General features: G+C 39.6%; 5 protein-coding genes and 1 non-coding gene across 13 annotated transcripts; 3 read left to right on the top strand and 3 right to left on the bottom strand.

The window, feature by feature from the left end:
• Nucleotides 1–279: 279 nt before the first annotated feature.
• Nucleotides 280–1,553, top strand: LOC108855665 (GDP-mannose 4,6 dehydratase 2). The gene has a single exon (XM_018629536.2). It carries the CDS (start codon nucleotides 357–359, stop codon nucleotides 1,437–1,439), a length of 1,083 nt encoding a protein of 360 aa, XP_018485038.1. The 5' UTR covers nucleotides 280–356; the 3' UTR covers nucleotides 1,440–1,553.
• Nucleotides 1,554–1,593: 40 nt separating this feature from the next.
• LOC108855664 (kinesin-like protein KIN-7G) lies at nucleotides 1,594–7,063 on the bottom strand. 6 transcript variants are annotated; one of them, XM_056994842.1, is made up of 15 exons: nucleotides 6,778–7,063; nucleotides 6,335–6,480; nucleotides 5,703–5,939; nucleotides 5,537–5,626; nucleotides 5,354–5,454; nucleotides 5,146–5,259; nucleotides 4,984–5,065; nucleotides 4,845–4,912; nucleotides 4,700–4,765; nucleotides 4,496–4,620; nucleotides 4,025–4,361; nucleotides 3,801–3,929; nucleotides 2,649–3,719; nucleotides 2,249–2,574; nucleotides 1,594–2,176 (listed from the first exon to the last, which is right to left on the bottom strand). In XM_056994842.1, the coding sequence occupies exons 3-15, from the start codon at nucleotides 5,905–5,907 to the stop codon at nucleotides 1,846–1,848; spliced, it is 3,045 nt and encodes a 1,014-aa protein (XP_056850822.1). In that variant the 5' UTR covers nucleotides 5,908–5,939; nucleotides 6,335–6,480; nucleotides 6,778–7,063; the 3' UTR covers nucleotides 1,594–1,845. The 6 variants fall into 6 exon arrangements, with proteins under 6 accessions (XP_056850822.1, XP_056850817.1, XP_056850808.1 ...); XM_056994837.1 differs by lacking the exon at nucleotides 6,335–6,480 and adding an exon at nucleotides 6,025–6,295; XM_056994828.1 differs by lacking the exon at nucleotides 6,335–6,480 and having other exon boundaries at nucleotides 5,703–6,295.
• A 2,551-nt stretch (nucleotides 7,064–9,614) lies between these two features.
• On the bottom strand, nucleotides 9,615–11,382 carry LOC108853727 (protein CHAPERONE-LIKE PROTEIN OF POR1, chloroplastic-like). Of its 2 annotated transcripts, none has more exons than XM_018627160.2 (5): nucleotides 11,224–11,382; nucleotides 10,824–10,981; nucleotides 10,657–10,748; nucleotides 10,067–10,511; nucleotides 9,615–9,983 (listed from the first exon to the last, which is right to left on the bottom strand). In XM_018627160.2, the coding sequence occupies exons 2-5, from the start codon at nucleotides 10,964–10,966 to the stop codon at nucleotides 9,833–9,835; spliced, it is 831 nt and encodes a 276-aa protein (XP_018482662.1). In that variant the 5' UTR covers nucleotides 10,967–10,981; nucleotides 11,224–11,382; the 3' UTR covers nucleotides 9,615–9,832. The 2 variants fall into 2 exon arrangements, with proteins under 2 accessions (XP_018482662.1, XP_018482663.1); XM_018627161.2 differs by having other exon boundaries at nucleotides 10,824–10,968; nucleotides 11,224–11,342.
• Nucleotides 11,383–11,408: 26 nt separating this feature from the next.
• Nucleotides 11,409–11,481, top strand: TRNAE-CUC (transfer RNA glutamic acid (anticodon CUC)). Its single transcript has one exon. It is a non-coding gene; the product is annotated as a tRNA-Glu (tRNA).
• Nucleotides 11,482–16,458: 4,977 nt separating this feature from the next.
• LOC130500104 (uncharacterized) lies at nucleotides 16,459–17,678 on the top strand. 2 transcript variants are annotated; one of them, XR_008938864.1, is made up of 3 exons: nucleotides 16,459–16,677; nucleotides 16,816–16,916; nucleotides 17,398–17,678. XR_008938864.1 is itself a non-coding variant. In XM_056994814.1 (3 exons), the coding sequence occupies exons 1-3, from the start codon at nucleotides 16,556–16,558 to the stop codon at nucleotides 17,644–17,646; spliced, it is 423 nt and encodes a 140-aa protein (XP_056850794.1). In that variant the 5' UTR covers nucleotides 16,464–16,555; the 3' UTR covers nucleotides 17,647–17,678. The 2 variants fall into 2 exon arrangements, 1 of the variants encoding a protein (XP_056850794.1); XM_056994814.1 differs by having other exon boundaries at nucleotides 16,464–16,628.
• Nucleotides 17,679–17,865: 187 nt separating this feature from the next.
• Nucleotides 17,866–21,063, bottom strand: LOC108837391 (PHAF1 protein At3g51130-like). Its single transcript, XM_018610445.2, has 14 exons — nucleotides 20,838–21,063; nucleotides 20,372–20,529; nucleotides 20,105–20,172; nucleotides 19,929–20,034; nucleotides 19,772–19,832; nucleotides 19,519–19,685; nucleotides 19,348–19,410; nucleotides 19,236–19,283; nucleotides 18,981–19,094; nucleotides 18,805–18,895; nucleotides 18,621–18,694; nucleotides 18,365–18,469; nucleotides 18,189–18,253; nucleotides 17,866–18,033 (listed from the first exon to the last, which is right to left on the bottom strand). The coding sequence occupies exons 1-13, from the start codon at nucleotides 20,950–20,952 to the stop codon at nucleotides 18,206–18,208; spliced, it is 1,218 nt and encodes a 405-aa protein (XP_018465947.2). The 5' UTR covers nucleotides 20,953–21,063; the 3' UTR covers nucleotides 17,866–18,033; nucleotides 18,189–18,205.
• Between the last annotated feature and the right edge of the window lie 3,857 nt (nucleotides 21,064–24,920).

Raw genomic sequence — 24,920 nt, 5'->3', positions numbered from 1 at the left:
CAATATGTCGCTATAAAATTAATAAAAAAAAAATCAAATGATTTGAAATTTCTTGATTCAGACGTAGCATCCCAAGACTATTCACGAGGTTTGACCAGAAAAATGAGTAAACCACTAACGTGTGAGGCGTTACTATATGGAAACAAACCGCATCAATCAGACAGCAATGAAACGGAAATACTACCCCACGATGAATAATATTGACCATATAATAATAATAACGCTCTAATTGACCAAAATACCCTCTCCGTCTTCAAGCTCTAACTCTCCGTCACTGTCCTATTTAAACACACAACAACCCGACGACGCATAGCGCCACCGCGAAACACCCAGATCCAGACTCCAAATCAAAAACAATGGCGTCAGAAAATAACAACGGATCGGGATCCGATTCCGCGAGGAAGATCGCCCTCGTGACCGGAATCACCGGCCAGGACGGATCCTACCTGACGGAGCTCCTCCTCTCGAAAGGCTACGAGGTCCACGGCCTGATCCGCCGCTCGTCCAACTTCAACACCCAGCGGCTCAACCACATCTACGTCGACCCCCACAACGCCGACAAGGCCCTCATGAAGCTCCACTACGCCGACCTCACCGACGCCTCCTCTCTCCGCCGCTGGCTCGACGTGATCAAGCCCGACGAGGTCTACAACCTCGCCGCGCAGTCCCACGTCGCCGTCTCCTTCGAGATCCCCGATTACACCGCCGACGTCGTCGCCACCGGCGCCCTCCGCCTCCTCGAAGCCGTCAGATCACACACCGCCGACACCGGCCGCGCCGTAAAGTACTACCAGGCGGGGTCCTCGGAGATGTTCGGCGCCACCCCGCCTCCTCAGTGCGAGACGACGCCGTTTCACCCCAGGTCCCCTTACGCGGCGTCAAAAGTCGCCGCGCATTGGTACACTGTGAACTACCGAGAGGCCTACGGCCTCTTCGCGTGCAACGGGATCTTGTTCAACCACGAGTCTCCCCGGCGCGGGGAGAACTTCGTGACGAGGAAGATCACGAGGGCCTTGGGGAGGATCAAGGTCGGTCTGCAGAGGAAGCTCTTCCTCGGGAACCTCCAGGCGTCGAGGGACTGGGGGTTCGCGGGGGACTACGTGGAGGCAATGTGGATGATGCTGCAGCAGGAGGAGGCGGATGATTACGTGGTGGCCACGGAGGAGTCGCATACCGTTGAGGAGTTTCTCGAGGTTTCGTTTGGGTACTTGGGGCTGAACTGGAAGGATCACGTGGAGATTGATAAGAGGTACTTTAGGCCTGCTGAGGTGGATAACTTGAAAGGAGATGCGAGCAAGGCGAAGGAGGTGTTGGGGTGGAAACCGAAAGTGGGGTTTGAGAAGCTTGTGAAGATGATGGTTGATGAGGATCTTGAGCTTGCTAAGAGGGAGAAAGTGCTTGTTGATGCTGGTTACATGGATGCTCAGCAGCAACCTTGATTCAGAGATTATTGTCTTTTTTTTTTTTTTTTGCTATACTGCTTGTTTTGTTGTTGTCTATGTTTCTAGCTTCTTGTCTTATTTTTTGAAGTAATTCAACTTGTTTCTATGGTATTGGCTCTATAACATATGGTCGGACAACATCTTTGTAACATAGCTGAAGTGTTTATAGTAGAAATCCAATGCTCTCAACTATGACTGTTCTGCAACTCCTCTCTAGTGTCTACATGATAGTTCAAAGATGAAAATCAAAACATAAAGCCACATAGATTGTTCAGTGGCATGAAAAACATCAACAAATTTTTGGAGAAATGACATTCGGACAACCTCAGTCTCAGACCCAAATCAAAATGGACCGTGAATCAGCTGGAGTTTCTGATTTCTGACCTCTTTTTTGTTCTTTCAATTACAAAAAGGAGAGGGACAGAACGCTCCGTTTCCAGAGGCTAGATTTCTTGGGACGGGGTTTAAGAGACAAGTTGAGGCCAAACATCTCTCTGGACGCCGAATCGATGTCAGCGAACCCCAGTAGCTTACCCACAACAGAGGCGCTCTCTCGGACGTGATCAATGTCTTTGCTCTCTGACCAGACACGATGCGCCAGCTGGAGCCGTCTGTGCTTTGTGTTCAGCCCAATGCCCCATCTCAAGAACAGGTTCTCTCTCTCTTCTTTTCTCAGTTTCTTCTGCATCAGCTGACTCAGCTTGTACCTCTCCCTATTCAACGCCCTCAGGCTGCTTTGTCACACACCACAAACAGTCAAAGAATAGATAAAGAGAATACATTTTTGTGAATATTTATATATATACCTGGACATTGATGTAAGAGTGCGTCCGTTGTCAATAACTTCGCTATTGTTGGCAAATGTTTCTCTAATGTACTTGAGTCTACGGAGTTCTACTTCCAAGTAGAGGCAATCTTTCTGATCCCCTCTGAAGAGAAGGAAGAAGTAACTTCTGTGTGCCATGGAAACGTTGCAAGCATGCCATAGCTCTATAATCTCCATCTCGAGTCTCTTGAACTCCAACGGCCAGTCCAATGGCGTGGTTAAATAGTCTTGTATGGGGTCCACCGCAGCGTCCTTGAAGCTCTTTGTTGATCTCAGAGCCAAGAACTTCTGTTCTATTTCCTCCATCTGCCATATTTTGATAATAGATTTAGCCCTCAAGATAAAAGCAAGACCAAGCTAAGTACAACTAAGTGACTAACCGATAAATGAATGATTCGCTTGTCCCTTTGAGGACCACTCTCTTCACCTTCCTCCTGGCTGATGGAAGCTCTACCACTTGTCTGACGCCTAAACACAGAAGCGCTAGAGGAAGATACCTGTGAGCTATTAGTTGATGATTTTCTCTTATTGACACCATCTAAAGCAGCTGGCGTTCTTTGGGTGCTGCGGTTGAAGTCTTTCTCAGACAAAGTTGCTGGCATGCTCATCCGGCTAGAATGCGTTGGTAATGGCGGCTTCTTGATGTTGGACGGTTTCAGGTTGCTCTCAGCTCTTTCTTTCTGATACCAGCTTGGTGGTGTGTTAGCGTCTCTCTCATGCTCATAGGAAGGAGAGGAAGAACCCGGTACAAAGCTTGTTCCGCAGCTTTGGCTTCTAGTATGCCTCACACCTCCTACTCTTGGCCAATGTTTCTCAAGATGCAAACTATAAGGCTTTTCAGGAGACAGAGTGACAGAATCTGGAAGTGTAGGGTCTCTTCTGAGGTTAGTTGATGACAAAACACATTCCTTTGGTTCGATAAAGACAGCACTGACTTCCTTTACACACTCTTCTTCTTCTTCTTCTTCTACAATTTCTGTTGGTGGTCTTAAGTTCTTTGAATCTGGTACACATACTGGTAGCGCATTCATATCCATAGACCCGTCTTGAAGCATGTTTGGCTCTGGAGACATGATGATACCAGGGCTCTCTGTTTCTATGCATCGAAGTTCCGTGCAAGTATCTTCAGAACCCACCTCACTTGCTTCGTCTACTTCAAACCCCTTGTGAATGTTAGACTGGTTTTTACTTTCTGCCCCACGAATATTAAGTCGAACTTTTGTGAATTTCCCAGGAGTCACAAATGAAAGGTGTTGTTGGCCTGGGCTAGTTGCACCTGAATCAATCCTAAAGTCGGTAAGCTGGAAGACATTCTCGTCAGAACCGTGCTCGGTTGATTGTGGGGAAACCATACTGGATCGCTGAGCTGATACTGAGCTTTCTGGTGTTATATACAGAGATTCCCATGAACTGCGCACCCGCAGCTTGGGGTATTGATGTCCAAGAACCAACTGTAAGAAATACCAAAAGGATTTATAAATAAATCAAACAGTTTAAGACTTTATTCTTGGTTATCATTAAAACTCACGTACATTTGCATGTTCTGAGTCTGATGATAATATCTCTTTTATTGGTGATTCTTCAATAATTTGTTGGAGATCCTCAATCCGAGAATGAGCCCCCTCTAACCGTTGTGCTAATTGGAACACCTCTTTGTTTAGCTGTAAGTAATGAAAGGCCATAAAAGTTCCTAGAGTGAATGGATTTTACATACTACTTGTTTTATATATATCTTGATTGAAGTAAATCGCATTACCTTTTGAATTTGGAGGTCCTTCTCCATCAGTAATGCAGTTGTGTCAGACACAACAAGAGCTTGACGAGGGCTTCTCAACTCACTCTCCAGTTTAGCCAACTCCCTCTGTAAATGTTTAACCAGAACTTTATCAGACATGACCACGTTGACTTGCGCATTTGTCGTCACCTCCTTTGCACAGCTTGCGAATAACAACGTGTTTCTTGATTGCTCAACGTGGATTCTCGCAGGACTCATGGTGCAGATTATGGCAGTTCTGGCGTTTCCTCCCAACGAAGACTGAAGTATGCGTGTCAGCTTTGAGTCTCTGAATGGAATGTGCCCTGTTTTTCCTTTACTGCATTAAGCTAGCCATATGATTCAGTAATGTAAAAGGAAGCTACTCAAATACAATACACATTATTAGATGCATAAATAGCAGACAAATCAGGGAACTTCACTGAAGCTAAAGGTGCTACTACACAGGCTAACCTTAGCTTTCGAATGACAGTTCCTAGTGTTAGTAAACTTCGGTTTATATGACCACCTTCTTTCAACCTTGTGGCAGCTGATAATGATTGAGATGCACGCTCGCTTCCAGCAAGATCAATGAAATTCTGCAGGATAATTACTCAAATCTATGAATTTACTTCCTCTTTTTTCGAGAACAATACATGATGGATTCAACGTACATACCACAGTCGCTGTGAGTGTGCTAAATTTATCATTCGCTAAATATTCACGTGCTGTGCTTTCGACCGTCTGTGAAAGATATCAGTCAGAAATAAGCTCCAGAAAGCAGCCTGAAGAATCTATAATGTAAATCAGCAAATTGCATTACCAATCTCAGAATCTGATGAGAGCGTGAACTAACTTCGTTTAAAGCTGTCTCTCCAATGTGTCTTTGAGCTGCAATCATTAGATGATACTAGTCAAATTGATGCTAAACATAGCTTAGATTCACGTTTGGAAAGCAATACCTATACAGACTGATAAAAGCTCCTTAAAATGATTCCAGCCCCACAGAGTTTCCTCTGTGAGTTTCTCAACAACTGTCCCTTTCTGTCAAAAAAAGCTAATGTAGATTATGCATAACCAATTCCATAGGTTGTTAGGTATAATCAGCCAGTATCAAATTTTACCTCGGGATCATCTAGAAGTCTGAGTGGACTAATGTCTGTACTCAAGAGGTCTCTTACAGACTCATTATAGATCTCCATAGCTGAGAATTTCAGAACGAATTCTCTTTCCTTATGCTGCAAAATAAAAAAACATAAAAAAATTCAGAAGATGTGGAAAAAAATGTGGTAAGGAGACACTATTGAAATCTACCACAAAATTTAACTTCACCTTCGCAATGTAATCATATATATCGGCCAAGGCGTAGTCAGTAATCCCACTCATAGTATAAGTCTTTCCACTGCTTGTTTGTCCATATGCAAAGACACTAGCTGAAACCAGGTGACCATTAGTTAGCAAAACATGAGCCACAAGTGGAATAAAGACTAGAAAGCAGTCCTAGACATGTCTTACCATGAACCCCACTAACAACAGAGAGAGCCACTTCTTTGGCCCCTTGATCATACACCTCCTTGGTACAACACTCAGGGCCAAACACTCTGTCTAGAGGCATAGGAAAGAGCTCAGGTAAGGATTTACGTTTGATCAAGAAACTGAAAAAAGCAAGCTAGTCATATACCGAATGTGTAGGCAGTGGGGTACATGGAACGCTCGGAAAGGGAAAGATGGCTCCTGTATACGACTGTTTCATCATTGATACACTCCCAATCTGCCTCTTCGTTCTTCACCCTTTCTTTCACATTCAATGGCCTCAAACGGACAGAAACAAAAATCTTCTCTTCCCTCCCGGAAGATTCTTGCATCTGATCCTCTCCTGCAGCCATCTTCGTATCCCTCACCTCCCTTTCCTCATATCCTAACCCAAAAGAAACCAGGAAAGGAAAATCAGCAGCAATGTCATGTATATACATAAAGAGGCAGATAAATAATAATCATTGTACATCATGACTCCAGTAATGAACTTTTGTCTACTTCCATATCTTGGGGCAAAAGAGCATTTTGTCTCTATACATTCCACGTGTTTTTATATTCAATATATGTCAGAAGAGAATGATTCCTTTTTCATCATTGTTTAAGGCATAAAACAAACGAAGTTTGTATAATATCATAGAAGAGGATTTGGTGTTTATCTGGAATGGTCCCGTCCCCCTCAAAAAATTCTTCCTTGCATGTTGCTTAAGTGTCAAACCTACTCTTATATTATATTATCGCCTACAACCACAAAGAATGCACTTATTTTTTACGAGTTACCTTGAGGGATTAGATAATTATAATAAGGTTGCAAGGATTTTTCACAGAGGTTTCCTCAAAATGTTCGATTCTATGTGGAGACAAGAATATTGAGTATCTCCATGTGCAGTGAGTAAACAGAGCTTTTTACTACTTACACCTGCTTCCTAGAAACACCAGATAAAACAAAAAAAAAAACAAAAAACAAAAATCCAACAAAAATTTAGCCGTAAGATCCAACAAAAAGTCGTATTTTTAAAGAAAAAACACAAAAAAATATGTGACATTGCCGGCGCCGCAGCATAAACATCGGCGAGGAAGAGCCTAAAATTCATTTCACAGTAATTTAACTAACCATCACGCCTAGTTCTACTGTACCCGCAAAGCATTAACACTAACCTCCTATCCTATCACACGCTCGTCTAATTAGCACGAAACTAAGAAACAATCAACGGAACTCGAACCTGATTTCCTCTGAATCCGCGAATGAGGAACGGAGATTTTAGAGAAACGAGATGAAGAACAATGGCAGAAGCGACGGTGAACGATTCGGACGAGTACGGTGTTCCGACGCAGGAAATAGCATAATCCGATCGGAAGAAACCACCGTAGAGATTCTCGGTCGAACCTATTTTGGCTCTCGCTGGAGTGAGGGTTGGGTTGAATCAGGTAACTAATTTTTAAAAAATCGGAAAGGCGCAGCTCTTAATGGCTTTTTCCTTTTTGTTTTCTTCGTAGTCAATGGTGTGTATTAGAAATCTAATTGGCTAATTATATTAGCGCGCTAAAGATTATTATTTCATACTGCCTTAACCCACATTTTGCATGATTTCCAAATCATGATGTCCACTGTCCAGTTCTAGTATAAAATATTAATAAAAAAAATTTAGATTTATACGAGTTTTTATAAATATTAGATCCAGTTCTTTTTCTTCGTTTTTTTTGTCAACATGTTAGATCAAGTTATGTCTGTCAAAAATAAATATCTGCCAAAACGTGTAGCTCAGGTTGATTATCCACATACTTTTAGAAAACGAAACTATTATCCACATTTTTATTTGTACTGAAGAGCTAGATAATATAGGAACTAATTTAGAACTAATGGTGAGACTATAATCAGTTTTAAGTTGATAAGTATATCACACCATTAACCTAATCACCTATTAAGAACATATATCACACCATTAACCTAATCACCTATTATGAACACACATTATTCGATGTTAATGGTATTACATCACAACCACAAAAGAAATTACATGATTTTGCAAGTAATGATTTCTGGTACCAGTACATATGTTTACATCATTGGCATTTAAAGCTAACGGTTGATGAACTTTTCTAGTTCACTTTAAATTTAAGTTAATATATAGTCTAAATAAAATAATGTAAAAGCAGCGCACATGAAGGCATGTGCGTTTGTTTTTCTTACACTCAACTTTTCAAGTACATAATTAAATGCAATCATCGTCCAAAATAAACGCTCAGTCATCGGCTTCAAACCAGTCTACTAGTCTACTACTGTACTACATCATGATATACGAATAAGATGCATTAGCTGATAAACAAATAAACATGTAAAAGTGATTTTTAACACTTTTTTTTTTGCTATATCGCTAAAATGGAACGTTTATATGTAATCCAAACTAGCATCAAATTAAAGATACTATGAATACTGTTATGAAACTGTCTACAAGATTTTGTTATGAACAATCACACATTGAAACTGATATGGAACCTACAAAACTTAACATAGTATACAGTCAGTGCCGTCTTTAAAAATTTAACGACCTTAGGCGAAATATAAAACAAAGACCTTCTTATAAATTTTTCCTAACCTTTATTCATTGTATTTTTTTAAATTAAAACAAAAAAAATTATGGTATCTAAAGAAAAAATTAAATTTGTGTGTAAATTAGGTTTTATATGTGAAAAATTGAAAATGATACAACATAATTTTTTGTTCTTATTATATTTAAACTAGTTTTATTTAATCATGATTTTCTTATTTTAATTTCTCCAACAAAATTGATATTTAACAAATAAAATAGACCTTTTTGAGTAGTAAAATAATACTAATTTTTTTGACCTATAGACCCATGGCATTTGCCCATGTTGCCATGGGTCAGAGCCGGCACTGTATACAGTATATAATGATTCAAGTAGGATATATAGTACAAGTAATATGTTTTTTTTTTGTAAAAACACAAGTAATATGCTGTTGAGGTTAGAGTAGAATTTTGTTTGAAACGCGTTAAATTTTTTTATTATTTTTAGCGAATGTGCCAGAAATATTACTTTGTCTAATAAAATGGTGGAACATATATTAATTTTCATATTACCAACATTTATGAATTGGAATCATACTAAGCTTACCAGAGTCTACTCTAAGAAAACGAATGAAATAGGGGTTATTAAACATTCTTATTTGTAATCAAAAAGAAATAGGTGTTATTTATGCATAATCAAAAAATAACTTTTTTGGCGATTCAATAATTTAGAAGGGACACTAGAAATGAATTTATTTATGTTGAAAAAAAAATATTTTTATTTTTGTTTGGACCAAAGAACAAAATAATTATCCAAAATGTGTTTAATGGAAAGATATACAAAAAAATCGACACGAAATTAATAAAGAGGGCCATGCACTGATGAGGCTACGGACAATAAGCCATGCAGCCTTCATGATAACAAATGTCAAAGAAGTCAATGCTTCATGATTTGGTCGCATAAAGCATACACACTTTTGTTATTCATTACACTAAGAAAATTCAGTGCTCTACATGAACTTGGGTCTATATATGTAATTGCTACCCAGTGTTAAAAAAAAACTTGGGTCTTGGCACCTAGCTTGATGAGCTTTAGGCCTTTAACTCACGGAGTCAAATACTGCAGAGTGCAGATGAGACTCATTTAGGGAACCAACCCAAAACTTTTAATGGAAAATGTATGCTCGTCGTCGTATGCAGTGTGAACCAACCCAAAACTTTTAATGGAAAATGTATGCTCGTCGTCGTATGCAGTGTGGTCGATATCTCTAAGATAGAAAGCTCGTGGATAGAAAGCTCGTGGTTAGCAACAACCGCAACTCCGCCAACTAATCCTTACTTTTTGGGCTGCCAGGTTGTGATACAAGCTCACATCCAGGACCACCGGCCATTAACAAAGCCGCCCTCAATTTTTTTTTTTAAACTGATGTATTTAAATAGCTTAGTTCCCCAATTATATACAAAAAGTTGTTTAAAATGTTTATGGTCTAAGGCTCTAACCTTTTTTTTTGTACTGTAAGACATGTATAAAGTAGCCGACAAAGGAAGACGCGACTTTAGATATTAAACCGCGAAAGAGATTGAGGTCTCATGGAAATAATTCAAGAACCAAAAAAAAAATCTTTCTCTACGCCACATGAGGACCATGATTCAGTTTCTCATTTTGTGTGTACTTCACATACATACCCGAGATAATAATAATACTATTGCGACCCAAAAAGGGGGTGAAGAGAAGAGCTAGAATGCTACTCTACCTAAGGTAGCTCGAAGCCACCCAAAGCAAAACGTAGCTTAAGAGCGAAGACATGACTTCGAAACCTCTTGGTCCTTTGATGAAGGGCGGGATCACAGACACCATCAAGAAAGTCCCAATCAGCCACGAGAAGATGAAAGAACCAGTCCTGTTTCACATTATCATTAAAACCTGATATCAGTTGCAAAGTAGCAATTGTTTCGCGATTATTAAACCAGCTTTGGTGATTACCCGTAAAGGAAAGACCAGAGTTTTTTCTTCAGCCTCTGGTGGATGAAGTAAAACGTAGCTATCGCAGATAACAAAACCTGCAGAGTGGGTCCTTCTTCCGTCGGGAACAGAACCGTAAGAGCTCCGAGAACCGCAAACGTGGCTGCCGTTTTGACAAGGAAAGCGGTGGGAGGAGTTTGGAATCTGTCGAAAACAAAGCTCACAGCTTTGGACTGTCTCACCTGGCGAACCTTCTTGTTTATATCGATCTTGGGGTTCTTCCTCTCGTGGAACTTCTGCATGATGATCTTGTCGTGAGCTGATTCGATGGCGTCGACACTGGGTTTGTGACCAGCGTACTGCTGGATGAGAAAGTTCCTGGCGCCTTGAATCTCGTCCTCTGATGCCATCCGGCTTATCCCAAGACGTTTGTATGGGTCTTTGACATTGATCCGAGGGAAAACAGCTGGAAGTAACAGTGAACATTAGTCACTATGCATTGAGTAATCGCTATGACTACGATTTTATGCAATTGTTATCCGTAATCAGTCTGTGCTGTAACTAGAAAGCTTAACCTAGAATTATGCGTAGGTCAGAGTTATGTATCTTACCAGAAGAATCGTCTGAGATATCACCAAAGGAAGCACTCATGGCACGGACGATCAAAGCATTGCTTCTTTGTGTAGAAAGTGATAAAGAAGTCCTATTTTGAAAAAACACACCATTACAAATCGTCTGTAATATGCTTTAATCGAACAAAGGGCAAAGACAGTACTACCTTTGAAGAAGAGGACAAGTTGCTGCATCATCTCGACGAACAGCTAAAGCTTGAGAGCTTCTCTGAGATGTACCAAAACGATGCGAACGCCATCGAATGTGAAATTTGGGGGTAGCTAGAGTTAACCCGGACGCATTCATCATCTCTGGTGGTAATCCCTAAATTTAATATAATCATATATGATGAAAGCGATAAAAGCAAAATAAATTAAAAAAGACCTAAAAACAGTTCGTGGCTAAACCAATTTCACAGTGTTCTAAACCTGATTCGCGCCAGCTCAAAACTAGAATCTAATATCCCCTGAACTATTTATTACAAAGTTCAAGTTTACTCGAACAGAAACATAAGAGACCGAATCGAAATGATAAAAGAGTAACCAGAGGAGAAGAATAGACCGTACCGCCGATGAAAACAAATCAGAAAACCACTTTCCCTTTCTCTCCCGGAAGCATCAACAAAACAAAAAAACCTGCTCTGCTCGCAAAAACGGATAGAAGAGGGCAACCAGTTCGACAAGTGCTCCTCTACGAAATGTATCTAGTAATTATTGCTATAGTAGCTTTGCAGTACGCTTTAGTCAACAAGTCCGTCGTAGTCTAGCTGGTTAGGATACTCGGCTCTCACCCGAGAGACCCGGGTTCGAGTCCCGGCGACGGAGCTTTTTTTTCTTTTCAATTTTTTTTTTTTTTTGAAAAATATAAGCGATATTATTCTTCATCAGACCAAAGACCATCTGCAACGGAGCATCATCACAAGTCCTTAGCGGCTAATTTTTTTTTTTTGTGATTATAATAATAATATTAAAGCAAACATAACTAAGGATCAGTCCGTAAATAGGCACTTGAAGGACCTGTTACGATCAGCTTGCTTGGGAGAGAAGAAGAAGATAATATTGAAATGATTTCTTATTAACTGTAAAATGTATAATTACAAGTATTTATACTCATATGTACAATTGAACCGGAATCAATCTAAGCTAACCAAACCCGCTAAACCGGTTATATACATAATCATAAACCAATAGGCCCCCTCAAGATGAGCATTCAAAGATATTTAGAAGGCTCATCTTGGACATGAGATGCTTGAACTGATGAGGAAACAGAGGTTTAGTCATAATGTCAGCTATCTGATCAGTAGTCCGAACATGAAGTGTCTTGATAACCTTCCGATCCAACCAGTCACGCACAAAATGACAGTCATTTTCAATGTGTTTAGTTCGCTCGTGAAAAACGGGGTTAGTGGCAATATAGATCGCAGCAGTACTGTCAGAGAACAAAATCGGAGTGTGAATCCGAGGTACCTTCAGGTCGTTCATAAGCTTGATGAGCCAGATCATCTCCTTCGATGCATTTGACAGAGCGCGGTACTCTGCTTCTGCCGAAGAGCACGAGACTGTATCTTGTTTGTTGGAGCGCCAAGAAACCAATGAGTCTCCAAGAAACATGGAAATTCCAGTGGTTGAACGTCTACTGTCTCTACAAGATGACCAATCAGCATCAGCAAAGCCCTTGAGAGTCAGGTCAGAAGACACAGAGTAAAACAAACCCTGTCCCACTGTGCCCTTTATGTACTGTAAAACACGAAGAGCAGCATTCCAATGTGGAGTTCTTGGTGCAGAAGAGTACTGACATAACTTGTTCACAGCATAAGTTATGTCTGGACGAGTTATTGTTAAGTACATAAGTCGACCAACAAGACTTCGATACCGTTCAGGATAATCAATCAAATCACCTTCTTCTAAAGCCAAATGAAGATTAGGAACCATTGGAGTAGAAGTAGGTTTGCAAGCAAGCATCCCAGTCGAAGTCAAAAGTTCCAAAGCATATTTTCTCTGACAAATGGAGATCCCGTGATTGTTTCTAGCAATTTCCAAACCCAAAAAATATTTGAGAGCTCCAAGATCTCGTAACTTGAACTGCTGAGAAAGATCATGTATCAGCTGTCTTGAATTCAAGTCATTTGAGCCAGCCACTATAATGTCATCCACGTAAACTAATACCGCAATGAAATGACCATCTGAGCAGGTTTTCACAAAGAGAGTGTGATCTCCTGTACCTCTTGTGAACCCCAAACGAAGTAGAGCAGCAGAGAACTTAAGAAACCATTGTCTAGAGGCTTGTTTCAAACCATAAATTGATTTGTTGAGTCTGAAAACATCACCTTTTGACAATGTGAGTCCTTTTCGTTCAGCATACCCATCCGGGATCTTCATATATATCTCTTCATCAAGTTCCCCATTCAAGAAGGCATTTGAAATATCGAGTTGATGAAGAGACCAGTTTCTGGATGCTGCAACTTTTAGCAGAAACCGAACTGTTGTAAGCTTTGCAACAGGAGAAAAAGTCTCAGTATAGTCTAGCCCTTCCTTCTGAGTAAAACCCTTTGCAACAACTCGAACCTTCCTCCTTTCCAAACTACCATCAGCATTGAACTTCAACGAATATAGAACCTTGCTTCCCACGGCTTTCTTTCCAACAGGTAACTTAGTAACATGCCAAGTCTTAGTCGCTTCCATTGCATCAAACTCCTTATCAACTGCTTCACACCACTCTTTTGAATCCTTTGCCTCAGAATAAGATTGAGGGATTGGAATTTTGGTAATGTTGTTGATAAAAGAAGAATAAGAAGAAGAAAGTTTTGAATAAGAAAGGCAAGAAGCCATAGGGTAAGAGACATTTGAGTCTAAAGAATAGCAATGATAGTCTTGCAAATGCGCAGGTTGTTTCCTAACCCGAGAAGAAATTTGTGGTGGTAGAGAAGAAGGTGGAGAAATTTGTGGTGATGAAATGGTATGGTTATTACCTGATGACAAAGATGAAGAGTGTGGTGTGAAGTGTTGAAAAATGTCTTCAGTTAACGTGTTATTGACCAGAGGGAAGACGTCTTCATGGAAGACAACGTTTCTTGAGACAAAGATTCGATTACTTTCCAAATCCATCAGTTTATATCCCTTTACTCCAGACGGATAACCCAAGAAAACACAAGCTCTTGATCTCGGTTGGAACTTATGTCTCTGTTTAGGAGATGTGGAACCGTAACACAAGCAACCAAAAGTTCTCATCTGATCATATGCAGCTATCTTCCCATTCAAGATCTCAAAAGGAGTTTTATTACCAAGAAGAGGTGATGGAGTGCGGTTGATCACAAAGGTTGCAGTCAAGACACTGTCACCCCAATGAGCAAGCGGAAGATGCGACTGGAACATGAATGCTCTAGCTACATTGAGCAGATGTTGGTGCTTTCGTTCCACCACCGAGTTTTGCTCAGGAGTGTCTGGACAAGAATGGTATGAGATAATGCCTTTAGACTGGAAGAACTCTGTAAATCTTAGCTCTGGTGCGTTATCAGAACGGACCGCTTTAACTTTCAGATTATACTGGTTCTCAACTTGAGCTATAAAAGCAGGAAACACCTTGATCACTTCATCTTTAGTTCTTAGTAAATAAACCCAAGTTGCTCGTGAGTGATCATCCACTATAGTCAAGAAATATTTATAACCATCCACTGTCTCAATTGAGAAGGGTCCCCAAACATCAATATGCAATAGCTCAAAGTTAGTTTTACATATGTTGTTGGGAGATGGAAAAGAGAGTTTCTTCTGCTTAGCTAAATGGCAAATATGACAATAAGAATTGCCTTTATTCTTCTGCCTTGTTGTTCCCAAAACCTCAGATATCAAGTCGAGTCTTGCATAAGAGGCATGACCCATCCTGTTGTGCCAAGTTCCAACATCGACCACTGCATTCACACGTACAGAAGCTTCGTTGATATCCAGCACATACAGGTTCCCAACTCTTCTACCCTGTCCAATCATCAAGTCCTTGGTATGATCCTGTATTTCACAAGAAGATGGATCAAATATGACTCTGGAACCAAGATCAGTCGTTAGAGAACTTATGCTGATGAGATTCAAGCGGAACTCTGGGATAAACAAAACATTCCGAAGAAGAATGTGCTTATTTAGTTGTATATTTCCCACGCCACTGATCTTGACTATAGAACCATTGGGTAGATTCACAGAACTAGCAATGTTTGTATCCAAAGAAACAAACAATCCTTTGTCATGTGATACATGATGCGTAGCACCAGAGTCGAGTATCCAAGAAGTATTACTAAGCAGATTCTGTGACACTGTGAGAATACCAATGAAACAGAAGGTAGATTGGGAAAAGTTGATACCCGAAATCTCAGTTTGTTGTTGAGAAGAGGAAGCTTCACCAGGACCAGCAGAACTGTTTTGAGAACCACTCTGTAGCTGAGAGCTAAACAGAGCAATAAATTGCTGTATTTGGTCTTTTGAAAGATTTCCAATCAGGTTGTCAAGATGAGAGGTCTTATCTTCAGGCTTAGTTGACAAATTCACTTGAGGAGTTCCAGATGATGATTTAGATAACTTCTCAGGCGCTTTGCCTCGAGTGCCATAGCCTGGAGGAAAGCCATGCTTCTTGTAGCAACGCTCAGCGATATGACCAACCTTGTTGCAGAACGAACAGATTGGTTTCCCTTTGTGAGCACCAGATTGGACATAACAAACACTCGTAGTGTTCTGAGGTGAAGGGGGTGCCTCAGAAACTTGAAAAGCAGCAGGAGTAACAGCCATAGCAAAGTTCTTTTGGCTATCATCCTGATCCAATATGTTGTAAACTTCAGTGAGGGAAGGCAGAGTCTTTTTCATAATGATCTGACGACGAATCACAGCATATGATTCGTTGAGTCCAGCTAGAAACTTCACGATCTTGGCACGTTCAGCTTTCTGTTGAAGGCGAAGTGCTTTTCCACACGTACAGGAATCATCAGGTTCTTCACAATTTTCCAAGTTACTCCACAAGGTTTTCAGCTTCGTGTAGTAGTCAGAGAGTGAGAGAGAACCTTGTCGAAGATCCTGAATCTCCTGCGTGAGATTGTAAGTTCTAGGCAAATTTGTCATATGAAAACGACTGTGTAAATCATTCCACACATCAGTAGCATCACTCAAGCGAAGAATGCTTCGATAAATCTGTGTTGTTACCGAGTTAAGGATCCATGACTTAACAAGGCTATTGCAACGAGACCAGATTCGAAAATTTAGATCTGATTCAAGAGGACGAGGTATTGATCCATCTACAAATCCTATCTTATTCTTCGCATCAAGTGCTATCTTCATCGCAGCTTCCCAATCATCAAAGTTCGAACCATCTAGCTTAAGAGAGATGAGAATCAAACCAGGGTGATCGGAAGTATGCATGAAATACGGAGAGTGGATCGAATCCGTAAGGTCAACACCAACAAGTGCTCGGGAGGCCTGTAGATCCGGACCTGAAACAGCCGGAGAAGCCATCGGAGCAGTGCGAGTTGCGATACGAGTCGATCGACGAGGAAACTTCTTCACAGACACCATCGCAGCTTGAAAATAGAAGGATTATGAGCTCGAGCGAAGATATCACGAAGAGATCAAGCTCAATAGTAGCTCTGATACCATGTTACGATCAGCTTGCTTGGGAGAGAAGAAGAAGATAATATTGAAATGATTTCTTATTAACTGTAAAATGTATAATTACAAGTATTTATACTCATATGTACAATTGAACCGGAATCAATCTAAGCTAACCAAACCCGCTAAACCGGTTATATACATAATCATAAACCAATAGGACCTGATCCTTAGCTGATCCTTAGTGCAGGTGGCATGTTGCTATTGGTGGAGAGAGTATTGGTCTGATGAAAGGAACAAAGCCGAACTCGATGTCGAGGAGATGAAGATCGTCTGGGTTCTCGCCACGCTTTTGAGTTTCCGATCGAATCGTCCGCCTCGTCGCCTCCGATCCGGTGAGTCTTCTTCTCCATCATCCGGTGTGGATATGTTGCCTCCGATCCGGTGAGCTCTGTAACTTCGACCGCTTCGTTGAATAGTTGATTTTGGATTTGATATAGGGGAAACCATGGGGAGGAGTAAGCTTCTCTTCCTCGATTTTGTTTGATAAAATTTTCTTCGTGTGTGTGTGTTTGGTTACAGAGGAAGAAGCAGGAGTGATTGAGTATAATACTTTGTTAAACTCACTAAAGACTCGACGAGATTCTTTGGGTTCAAAGCTGAGTGAGCTATTGGAAGCTAAGGTTTGTGTCACGAGAAACTCCTTGACCAGTCTCTCTCTCTATCTTTCTTTTTGTTCTGCAGAGCAACGTAAGTTACTTAAACCATCCTTCGCCACCTATCTTTGTTGATAATTGGATTGTGGTCATCCTCATTACAAACAAAGCTGAGGATGGCTATACTCCGGCTACTAAGGACAATAACTCAGGAGCTTTCGCGTTTGGAGTTAACGGTGTCGTTTCTTCGTGTTTGTTGGTTCTTCTCTTTGCTTTCTTCATGTTTTCAGTTTCTTTTCTTGAATAATGATCTCGGTGTTCTTTCTTCATGTGTTGAGCCTCATTGTGAGTTTCTTTCATTGTCTATGTTCTGAAAAAAAAATATTTTTGGGTGAAAATCTCATTGCGTTTGTGTGTTATCTCTATAAATTTGATTGATAAAATGGAGGATATGGAGAAACAGATACAGCTGCAGGGGGTTAATCTTAACTAGTTTTGGTATGTGCAGGAGGAACTGAAAGAGGAGAAACTGAAGGCGAAGGAAGAAGCGGAAGACCTTACTCAAGAAATGGCTGAACTAAGGTACAAGATGACATGTTTGCTCGACGAGGAACGCAAACGCCGTGTGTGCATAGAGCAAGCGTCATTACAGAGAATTGCAGAACTAGAAGCACAGGCATATGCAATATTTTGGCCTTGTTTCTTTTTTTTTCTTTTTTTAACTGTTCTTTATTTATCCTCTGTTGTTAAAGATTAAGTTTGGCAAAGAGAAAACAAGTTTGGCAAAGAGAGTGTGTATGTGTATATACTCTTTGTTCGTTTTGATAAAGAGAAAACAAGTTTGTTATGAAAAACTCCTAATTAAGGAATACCATTGCACACATTAGAATCCTTAACTTCTCAAAAAAAAAAAATTACTTTAATAATCCTAAGGACTCTTCTAACAAGTCCATGGTTGTGGATGCTCTTAGACAAGAAGTCCGAAACAGTGGGATATTAAAAAGTAGTATCTGTCATTACAAAGCTTGATATCGACTTAACAAATGACTGTACAGCATTTACATTTGTAGTTTAATATCATGACGTTAGATTTACAGACACTGTTGTAGAAGATAGCTTCTCCAGCCAAGCATAAAAGCCCCCCCTACAAAGAGTAATACATTGATCATCCACATGAGATGTTGGTTGAGGAGTTTTAGCATACAACAGAAAACAACACGATTTTGAGCCCGAAAAAGAATTCTATAGAATCAGACAGTAAATAACATGAATCAGGACTTATTATTAGTAAGCGCATACCTCGGACGGTAGACGCATCATGACTGGAACAAAGTAATAGTGGCTATATGACCGTTCTTCATCACCTGCAAAATTATTAAACTCCACTTAAAGGTTTCCTTTAACAATCTGATAAGAATATTTTTTTCGCAAAGAGGATCCAATTCCTAAATTAGGTTTTACTAAAAATGCTTCACCTCAAAAGCAATATTCTGATAGCCATACACGTATGTCGATCCAAATGGGTTGCTCGTCGAGCCCTGTGTCTGTATAGCCGCTGGTCCACACTCCCCAAGTATTTCCTATAAAGTTTAAAAGCAAAAGGTTTCATGAGAAATGTTCTACTCATTTGTTAACAATACTATTCTCAGGTTTACTGACTCGGCCTAACACAGACTAGCTTCCTATCATTTCCCTGTTATTCTTGTATCACTTTGGTCTGAAACTATTTACCTTAACTTGCTCCCAGTTCGTTCTTGGAGTGATCTTGTTTCCACCTCTGTTTGCTTCTGCCTCACTCTCTCCAACTGAAAAAACAGCAATAAATCGTAGTTTTGTTGAAAAGTAAGACGAAACATATACATCTGAATAAAAGATAACTGATTCACATGAAGCTGCTATCATCTGCATCGCTTACCAGAGATCACAAAGTTGCACTTTATGTACGAGTTGAAATCAGCATGACCAGGATAGTTGGTGTGAAGAACAAACTTCTTAGCTCTGTGAGTCTGTAGAAAAGGTAAAGAGTCATGGATTAAAAAGAACACATACGAAGGGAGGGAACATATTAACTCTACTTGACCAGTTGCCTACCTCGCCGTCAAACAGGATGTCCATGCCACGAGTAAAATAGTTGTAAAAGTAATCACCACAAAGAGTTGTTTTTGGTCGTGGATCTGATGCAGAATGAATAACCATTTGATCTACCTGGAAAGCAAAGTACAATTTTAGCAGCAGATATCCAAATTTTTCAAATGGGCATTGGACTATGACAGATACTGCAGGCAAGATAGTAAGAGAAGCTAACTAACATACGCATCTGTTCGTGATATACAACAAACAAGTTACCTGCTTTGGGTGTATCCCACATGGTCGTCCTAAGTCGGTCCATACATCCTGCACCGAGCATTAAATGATGAGTTCCAAAGAAGAAACACACAAAGAGAGATACTAACTTTACCTGTGGCGATGCACCAAAAGGTACATGCTGGCCTCCAACAGTAAAGTATAACTCCTTGCCAAGCTGCATAAATATTTAATACAGTCATGCTAAGAGTAAGGACGTGGCTAACTGCTAATGATGTTTAAACTACACAGCGGGGGAGCGGAAGTTGATGAAGAACAGGCACACCTTGACATGAACCTCTTCCATATAAAGGCTGCCAGGAGGTAAAGGAGGGACAGAAGCTCTATCCATCAGCTTTCCTACACCAACTTTTTTGTCGCTCGAGTTGTCATAGATAGAGACCCGGCATGCTACTGGCGTGGTGCCATCTGGAAACTCTAATGGTAGCGCCGCTTCATAGAAGAGAAAGATAAGTCATATATTGGGATAGACAAAGAAACATAAACAGAATTTCTCTTGGATCCGGAGAAAAACATACCTTCTCCATCATGGCAGCAGTCCGTGTACTGGTTAGGAATTGGAAACTGAAAGGATAGCCCCTGCCATAGTTAAATAAACGTTAACCATCGACAGAACAAATTCAAACATATATGGAAGAAGAGTGAGACCCGTATATATATTTATTTGTTGCTCACCGGGTAGAAGAGAGAATAAACCCCTCTTTCTTTATCATAAATCCCAGGAAATGTCGGTCCAAAAAGTGCATAAACAGCCACAAACGTCGCCAGAGCTGATGGACCCCTGAAGTACATACAAAAGACAGTCACTACAACAGTAAACTACACCTAAAGTCATAATCTTTTTAACTCACCCGATAGTAGAAGTGGCGTAACGCATCTGAAGCCGCTTGACATCATAAATCTCAACAAGGCGTAACCTCTGCAAAACAAATCAAATATGGAAGAAGAATAATAACCAAGATAGAGAGTTTTTTTAACAAACAAAAGAAAAGTAAACTGAATACTCCACATAAAACTAGTCAAATAAATTGCTTTCCAAACTTGAATAGATTGTAAAGAAGTCTAGTTGGTTTGATTAAGAAAAAAAAGGTATGAACCACAGCATCATCATGTCGTACCTGAGACCATGGATCAAAGCGAAGATGAAAACCATGATCCGGAAAGCTAATAACAATATCCAGCTTCAGAGGATCCTCGTCGTGGTATTTAACATGAACAACATCGTATATGTTGGGCTGCTGCTCTATTTGCGCAAACGCATCACAAATTGGCATTCCTGAAAAAAAAAACACATCCACGATTTGATTGATGATCGGAAGCTCAACAGTCTTGTATTAGACTATGTACATAAACGTATTTAAGTCTAGATACATTGCACATAGTCTAATAGTCTGCTAATGAACCAAGACAGCTGAGCAGCAACGTTTGCTAACACTACTACAGTATTATCATCGGATTCAATCAATCGACGATCGCAACTCAATTTCTATCTTCCAAGTCCAACGCAGGGTAGATGATGATCAAGTCATTCTCGAATTCGAAAAGCTAGAGAAAAGCAGGAGGGAATTTGAGAGAATCGCATACCGATAGAGAAAGGTCCGATGCCGACGCCGGGACGGAGATCGAAGACGGTGGCGCCCATGGCGGTACCTTCGCATCGTCTTCTTGTTCTCTGCATTACCGCCGATCTTTGAGTCATCCTTCCTACTGTGATCGGTTTCTCGGACGGATGAGAACAATTCTCTCTTTCTTTTATTTTTTTTTCCTAATTTGGTTTTTGTTGTTTCACGCAGAAGAAGACGGCGACGGGCTGGTCTCAACTTAAGTTAACATCGCAATAGACGCAATGTTAGTTTAATGTTTTTTGTTTTAAATAAAAACCTCCATAGTAAAATATTTTGTTGCTTTGACATTACAACATGTAACAAGAAAAAATCAATATAGTAAATAAAATTGATTCAATATAGTAAATAAGAAATTTCACACTTACAAATTTTACTTCCTTTTTATAATAGGTTTATTTTCAAATTTTACACATCTACATAAATACATTATAAATTTTTTTCTGTACAAGTTTGAAATAATTATAATGATTAATGAACTATAATATAATATAAAATTTATTAAATAAAAAATCATGTGCTTTCAAAACACAGATCAAAATTTAGTTTTTTATTAATAAACATAATATCAAATATTTTTAAATGCAAAATGCTATGCTGTCTCACTCTATCTTGACTTCCCATGACAATAACATAAAGTATTTGATAATCAGATTTTACTTTAAACTTGCGGATAATTACTACGTAAAAGAATGACACTATCATTGAATGAAAAAACTAGTTTATTCGAGTTTGCAAACAAAAACTTTCACATAGAAGCATTATGTGACTTAGTTTCTTTTGTTATAACTTATAACATATACCAAATTTTCATGAATAAGCAACATTTAGTATTTTCATCACTTGAAATATAATATCACTAGTGTTTAAAAAATAATTAATATGGGTGGACTTTAATGACAAAAGGATGGATGTTAAAGAAAAGACCAAATTCGGAAAATATATTATTATTTTTTTCCAATTTCGACAAAAAATATCTATTTCAAAAATGTATAGCCAGATCCCAAATGCAAGTCCAACATGCACGTGAACAATGGACCAACAAACCTACAAAGCCTACCAACAGGCTACAATGCCATGTGAGTGTGGCGAATGAAGTTATGATCAAAACATTGAAATATCTTATGCTTTTTTTTAACTATTGAAATATCTTATGCTTCTATTGTGTTTCCAGTTCATCTTTGGTATGAATGATCATTTAAAAAAATTGGATGAGGAGATTATAAACGTAAGGCTGGTAATTTCTACACACTCAGATAGTAATTAAAAAGGGGGAAAATATGTGACAGACACTTGAAGTTTGAATCTTTGATGTTTCCATAAGTATCTTTTTGGGGATGCCTTTTACTTCAAAGTCGTTTGGGATACTAGTACCATTTGGTGTGAAAAGTGAAGAAAATTAAGACATGGAAAGTGCTTTAAATAATTCGACACACAATCTTTGAATAGTAGAGATTAGTAACTTTGACTACATGTAGTGTATTTGAAAAATAATATCTATAGCTAGAAACAAAAAACACCACAATTTTATGTAATAAGATAGTCATACCAAATTAAAAATATTAAACTAAAAAATCTACCATTATATTATATAAATTAATTCGAAATCCAGAAATAGTAGTAAACTGACAAAATCTATAAGAAGAAATGATTCTAAAGGAAAAATAACTTCACAACATATTTTCTGTAAAATAGTCATGTTATAATTTAGACCAGTAGATTTTATAAATTAATTTAAAATCCAGAAATAGTATCAACTTTTTAGAATATAAAATCTCTAAGCAGAAATGATATGAAAAGAAAATAAAAATTTCCATAAGCAGAAAAGAAGTAAAAACAGTTGTTTACTCTTTAAATTGGTCATATTAAGTAACAATGTCCATTTTATCGTTTTCCCCACTAGTCTTCGCTCCAAACACATCACCCATACTCTCTCTCTCTCTCCATCATCATCATCCCCAGAGAACCTCAGATTAGGGTTTCTCTTTCACTAACCGATCTGCAGGTACTACTCACACGTACTTCGAATTCTTCACTCGCCGATGGAGAATCAGCAGCGAGGCGCTTCGTCTCGCGGCGAAAAGAGTTCGGTCAGAGGGATCGATCTCATGAGAGTTGATCAATGCGAAGAGATCGGTGCTCTCTCCTCCGCGCCCGCCCCGACGGTCGTAGGCACGATCGAGCAGGAGGCCCCTGTTAAGCGAAAACGTGGCCGGCCTCCGAAGGCGCACGCTCAGACGCCGTTGCAAACTCAGCAGCCCCCGCCGCCGCAGCCTCCGCCTCCGCCGCCACCGCCGCGGAAGGATGATAAGGAAGAAGATGTCTGTTTTATTTGCTTTGACGGCGGAGACCTCGTTCTATGTGATCGCCGGTGAGTTTTTGTCATAAGAGGTTTAGTTAGTTACTTAATTGGGATTTATATGGTATGTGTTGGTGCTTTAGTTACTATTTTTGATTACATGCTAATTAATGCCATTAATTAGACTCGAATCAATTGGTAACGAAGGCATCTGAGAGATTTTTGGATACGAGATTTGTGTTATTGATAACTTAATTGATGATGTTCAGGAACTGCCCCAAGGCGTACCATCCAACTTGTATTAACAGAGACGAGGCCTTCTTTCGAACAACCGCTAAATGGAACTGCGGTATGTATGTGGAGGGAATATTTCTCTGACGTGCCGTTATTTTTGAAATCTTTTAAATGGCGACGTGGAAGTTGAAACTGATGTTTTTTGTTTCATTCATTTCAGGTTGGCACATATGCAGTGCATGCCAGAAATCATCCAGTTATATGTGTTATACATGCACTTTTTCTGTTTGTAAGCGGTGCGTTGCTTATGCCGACTATGTGTTTGTGAGAGGTAACATGGGGCTTTGTGGCACTTGTATTAAGCCAATAATGTTGATTGAGAATATTGGTCAAGGAGATGTTCAAGCGGTAAGACACTTCTCCACATTCAATTAGTTTCCATTCAGTGCTCAGGCGAATTGATGATTTTTACCACCTGTCACAATTACCTTTGGAGGAATATAGTCTTTTCATGCACATGACACTCGTAAATGTGATAGCAATATATATGGAAATTTGGGGTTGATGGATTAGGACTCATATATTACGAGAGAGTGATGGAATTTTGGGGTTGAATTGAATGATGGAATTTTAGAGATATTGGGTTTCATATTTAGTAAGTTTTCGCAAGAACAGTAGGGTAGGTTGGGTGTTTTATTTTGAAAAAAATCGCTTAAAACCAAAGGAAAAGAGTAACTTTTCTTGTTTAGGGAGGAAATCTTGTACTTAGTTCTATAAGAAAGTTGAGTGTTTTTCTTTTAAAGTTATCCTCTTCACTATATCATAATGTGTGGGGATCATAATTGTTTTCCTTGTTTATTAGGTTAAGGTGGATTTTGATGACAAGCTCAGTTGGGAGTATCTATTCAAGGTATATTGGCTTTGCCTGAAGGAAGAGCTGTCTCTAACTGTGGACGAGCTTACTAGAGCATATAATCCTTGGAAGGAGGCTCCTTACACTGTTCCTATAGTGGAGCCACGGAATGATCATACCCGTAACAATGCTTATTCGTCTGGCAATTCAGCTTTGGATGTAGCAGAGAATGGAACAAAGAGAAGAAAGACTAGTGGTTCTTCCACCTTACCTAGCAAGTTGGATGACAATAATCCAAGTAATAACCTAAAGAAGCTTCCTGGAGATACAAATTGGGCAACAAAAGAACTCCTCGAGTTTTTGTCGTTCATGAGAAATGGTGATACATCAGTTATTTCTCAGTTCGACGTGCAGGGTCTTCTGCTTGACTATATCAAGAAAAAAAATCTTAGGGATCCTCAGCAGAAGTCTCAAGTTATGTGTGACCTAATGCTTGTGAAGTTGTTCGGAAAACAGCGAGTGGGTCACCTTGAAATGTTTAAGCTTCTTGAGTCTCACTTTCTTATTCAAGAGAAACCGAAAGACGAGAAAACGACAAACGTGGAAACTACTCATGCTGTTCCTTCCCAAGTAGATGAAGATAGTGGTCATGAACCACC

Source organism: Raphanus sativus, chromosome 2 (assembly GCF_000801105.2).
Source record: "Raphanus sativus cultivar WK10039 chromosome 2, ASM80110v3, whole genome shotgun sequence".
Classification (NCBI taxonomy): domain Eukaryota; kingdom Viridiplantae; phylum Streptophyta; class Magnoliopsida; order Brassicales; family Brassicaceae; genus Raphanus; species Raphanus sativus.
The sequence above is the reverse complement of the archived record's forward strand: the minus strand, read 5'-3'. Positions and strand labels throughout refer to the sequence as shown.

Excerpts from the sequence above, each read along its gene's own strand:
- LOC108855664 (XM_056994828.1), bottom strand. The coding sequence starts at position 5,994 with ATGTATATACATGACATTGCTGCTGATTTTCCTTTCCTGGTTTCTTTT. Across the intron at positions 5,455-5,536 it reads TGTTGTTAGTGGGGTTCATG|CTAGTGTCTTTGCATATGGA; the intron begins GTAAGACATGTC and ends ACCTGGTTTCAG. Across the intron at positions 2,177-2,248 it reads ACTCTTACATCAATGTCCAG|CAGCCTGAGGGCGTTGAATA; the intron begins GTATATATATAA and ends TGTGTGACAAAG.
- LOC130500104 (XM_056994814.1), top strand. The coding sequence starts at position 16,556 with ATGAAGATCGTCTGGGTTCTCGCCACGCTTTTGAGTTTCCGATCGAAT. Across the intron at positions 16,629-16,815 it reads GCCTCGTCGCCTCCGATCCG|AGGAAGAAGCAGGAGTGATT; the intron begins GTGAGTCTTCTT and ends GTTTGGTTACAG. Across the intron at positions 16,917-17,397 it reads GTGAGCTATTGGAAGCTAAG|GAGGAACTGAAAGAGGAGAA; the intron begins GTTTGTGTCACG and ends TGGTATGTGCAG.
- LOC108853727 (XM_018627160.2), bottom strand. The coding sequence starts at position 10,966 with ATGATGAATGCGTCCGGGTTAACTCTAGCTACCCCCAAATTTCACATT. Across the intron at positions 10,749-10,823 it reads ACTTGTCCTCTTCTTCAAAG|GACTTCTTTATCACTTTCTA; the intron begins GTAGTACTGTCT and ends TTTTCAAAATAG. Across the intron at positions 10,512-10,656 it reads TATCTCAGACGATTCTTCTG|CTGTTTTCCCTCGGATCAAT; the intron begins GTAAGATACATA and ends TGTTACTTCCAG.
- LOC108855665 (XM_018629536.2), top strand. The coding sequence starts at position 357 with ATGGCGTCAGAAAATAACAACGGATCGGGATCCGATTCCGCGAGGAAG.
- LOC108837391 (XM_018610445.2), bottom strand. The coding sequence starts at position 20,952 with ATGACTCAAAGATCGGCGGTAATGCAGAGAACAAGAAGACGATGCGAA. Across the intron at positions 19,833-19,928 it reads TTTATTCTCTCTTCTACCCG|GGGCTATCCTTTCAGTTTCC; the intron begins GTGAGCAACAAA and ends TAACTATGGCAG. Across the intron at positions 18,896-18,980 it reads ACATCCTGTTTGACGGCGAG|ACTCACAGAGCTAAGAAGTT; the intron begins GTAGGCAACTGG and ends CCTTTTCTACAG.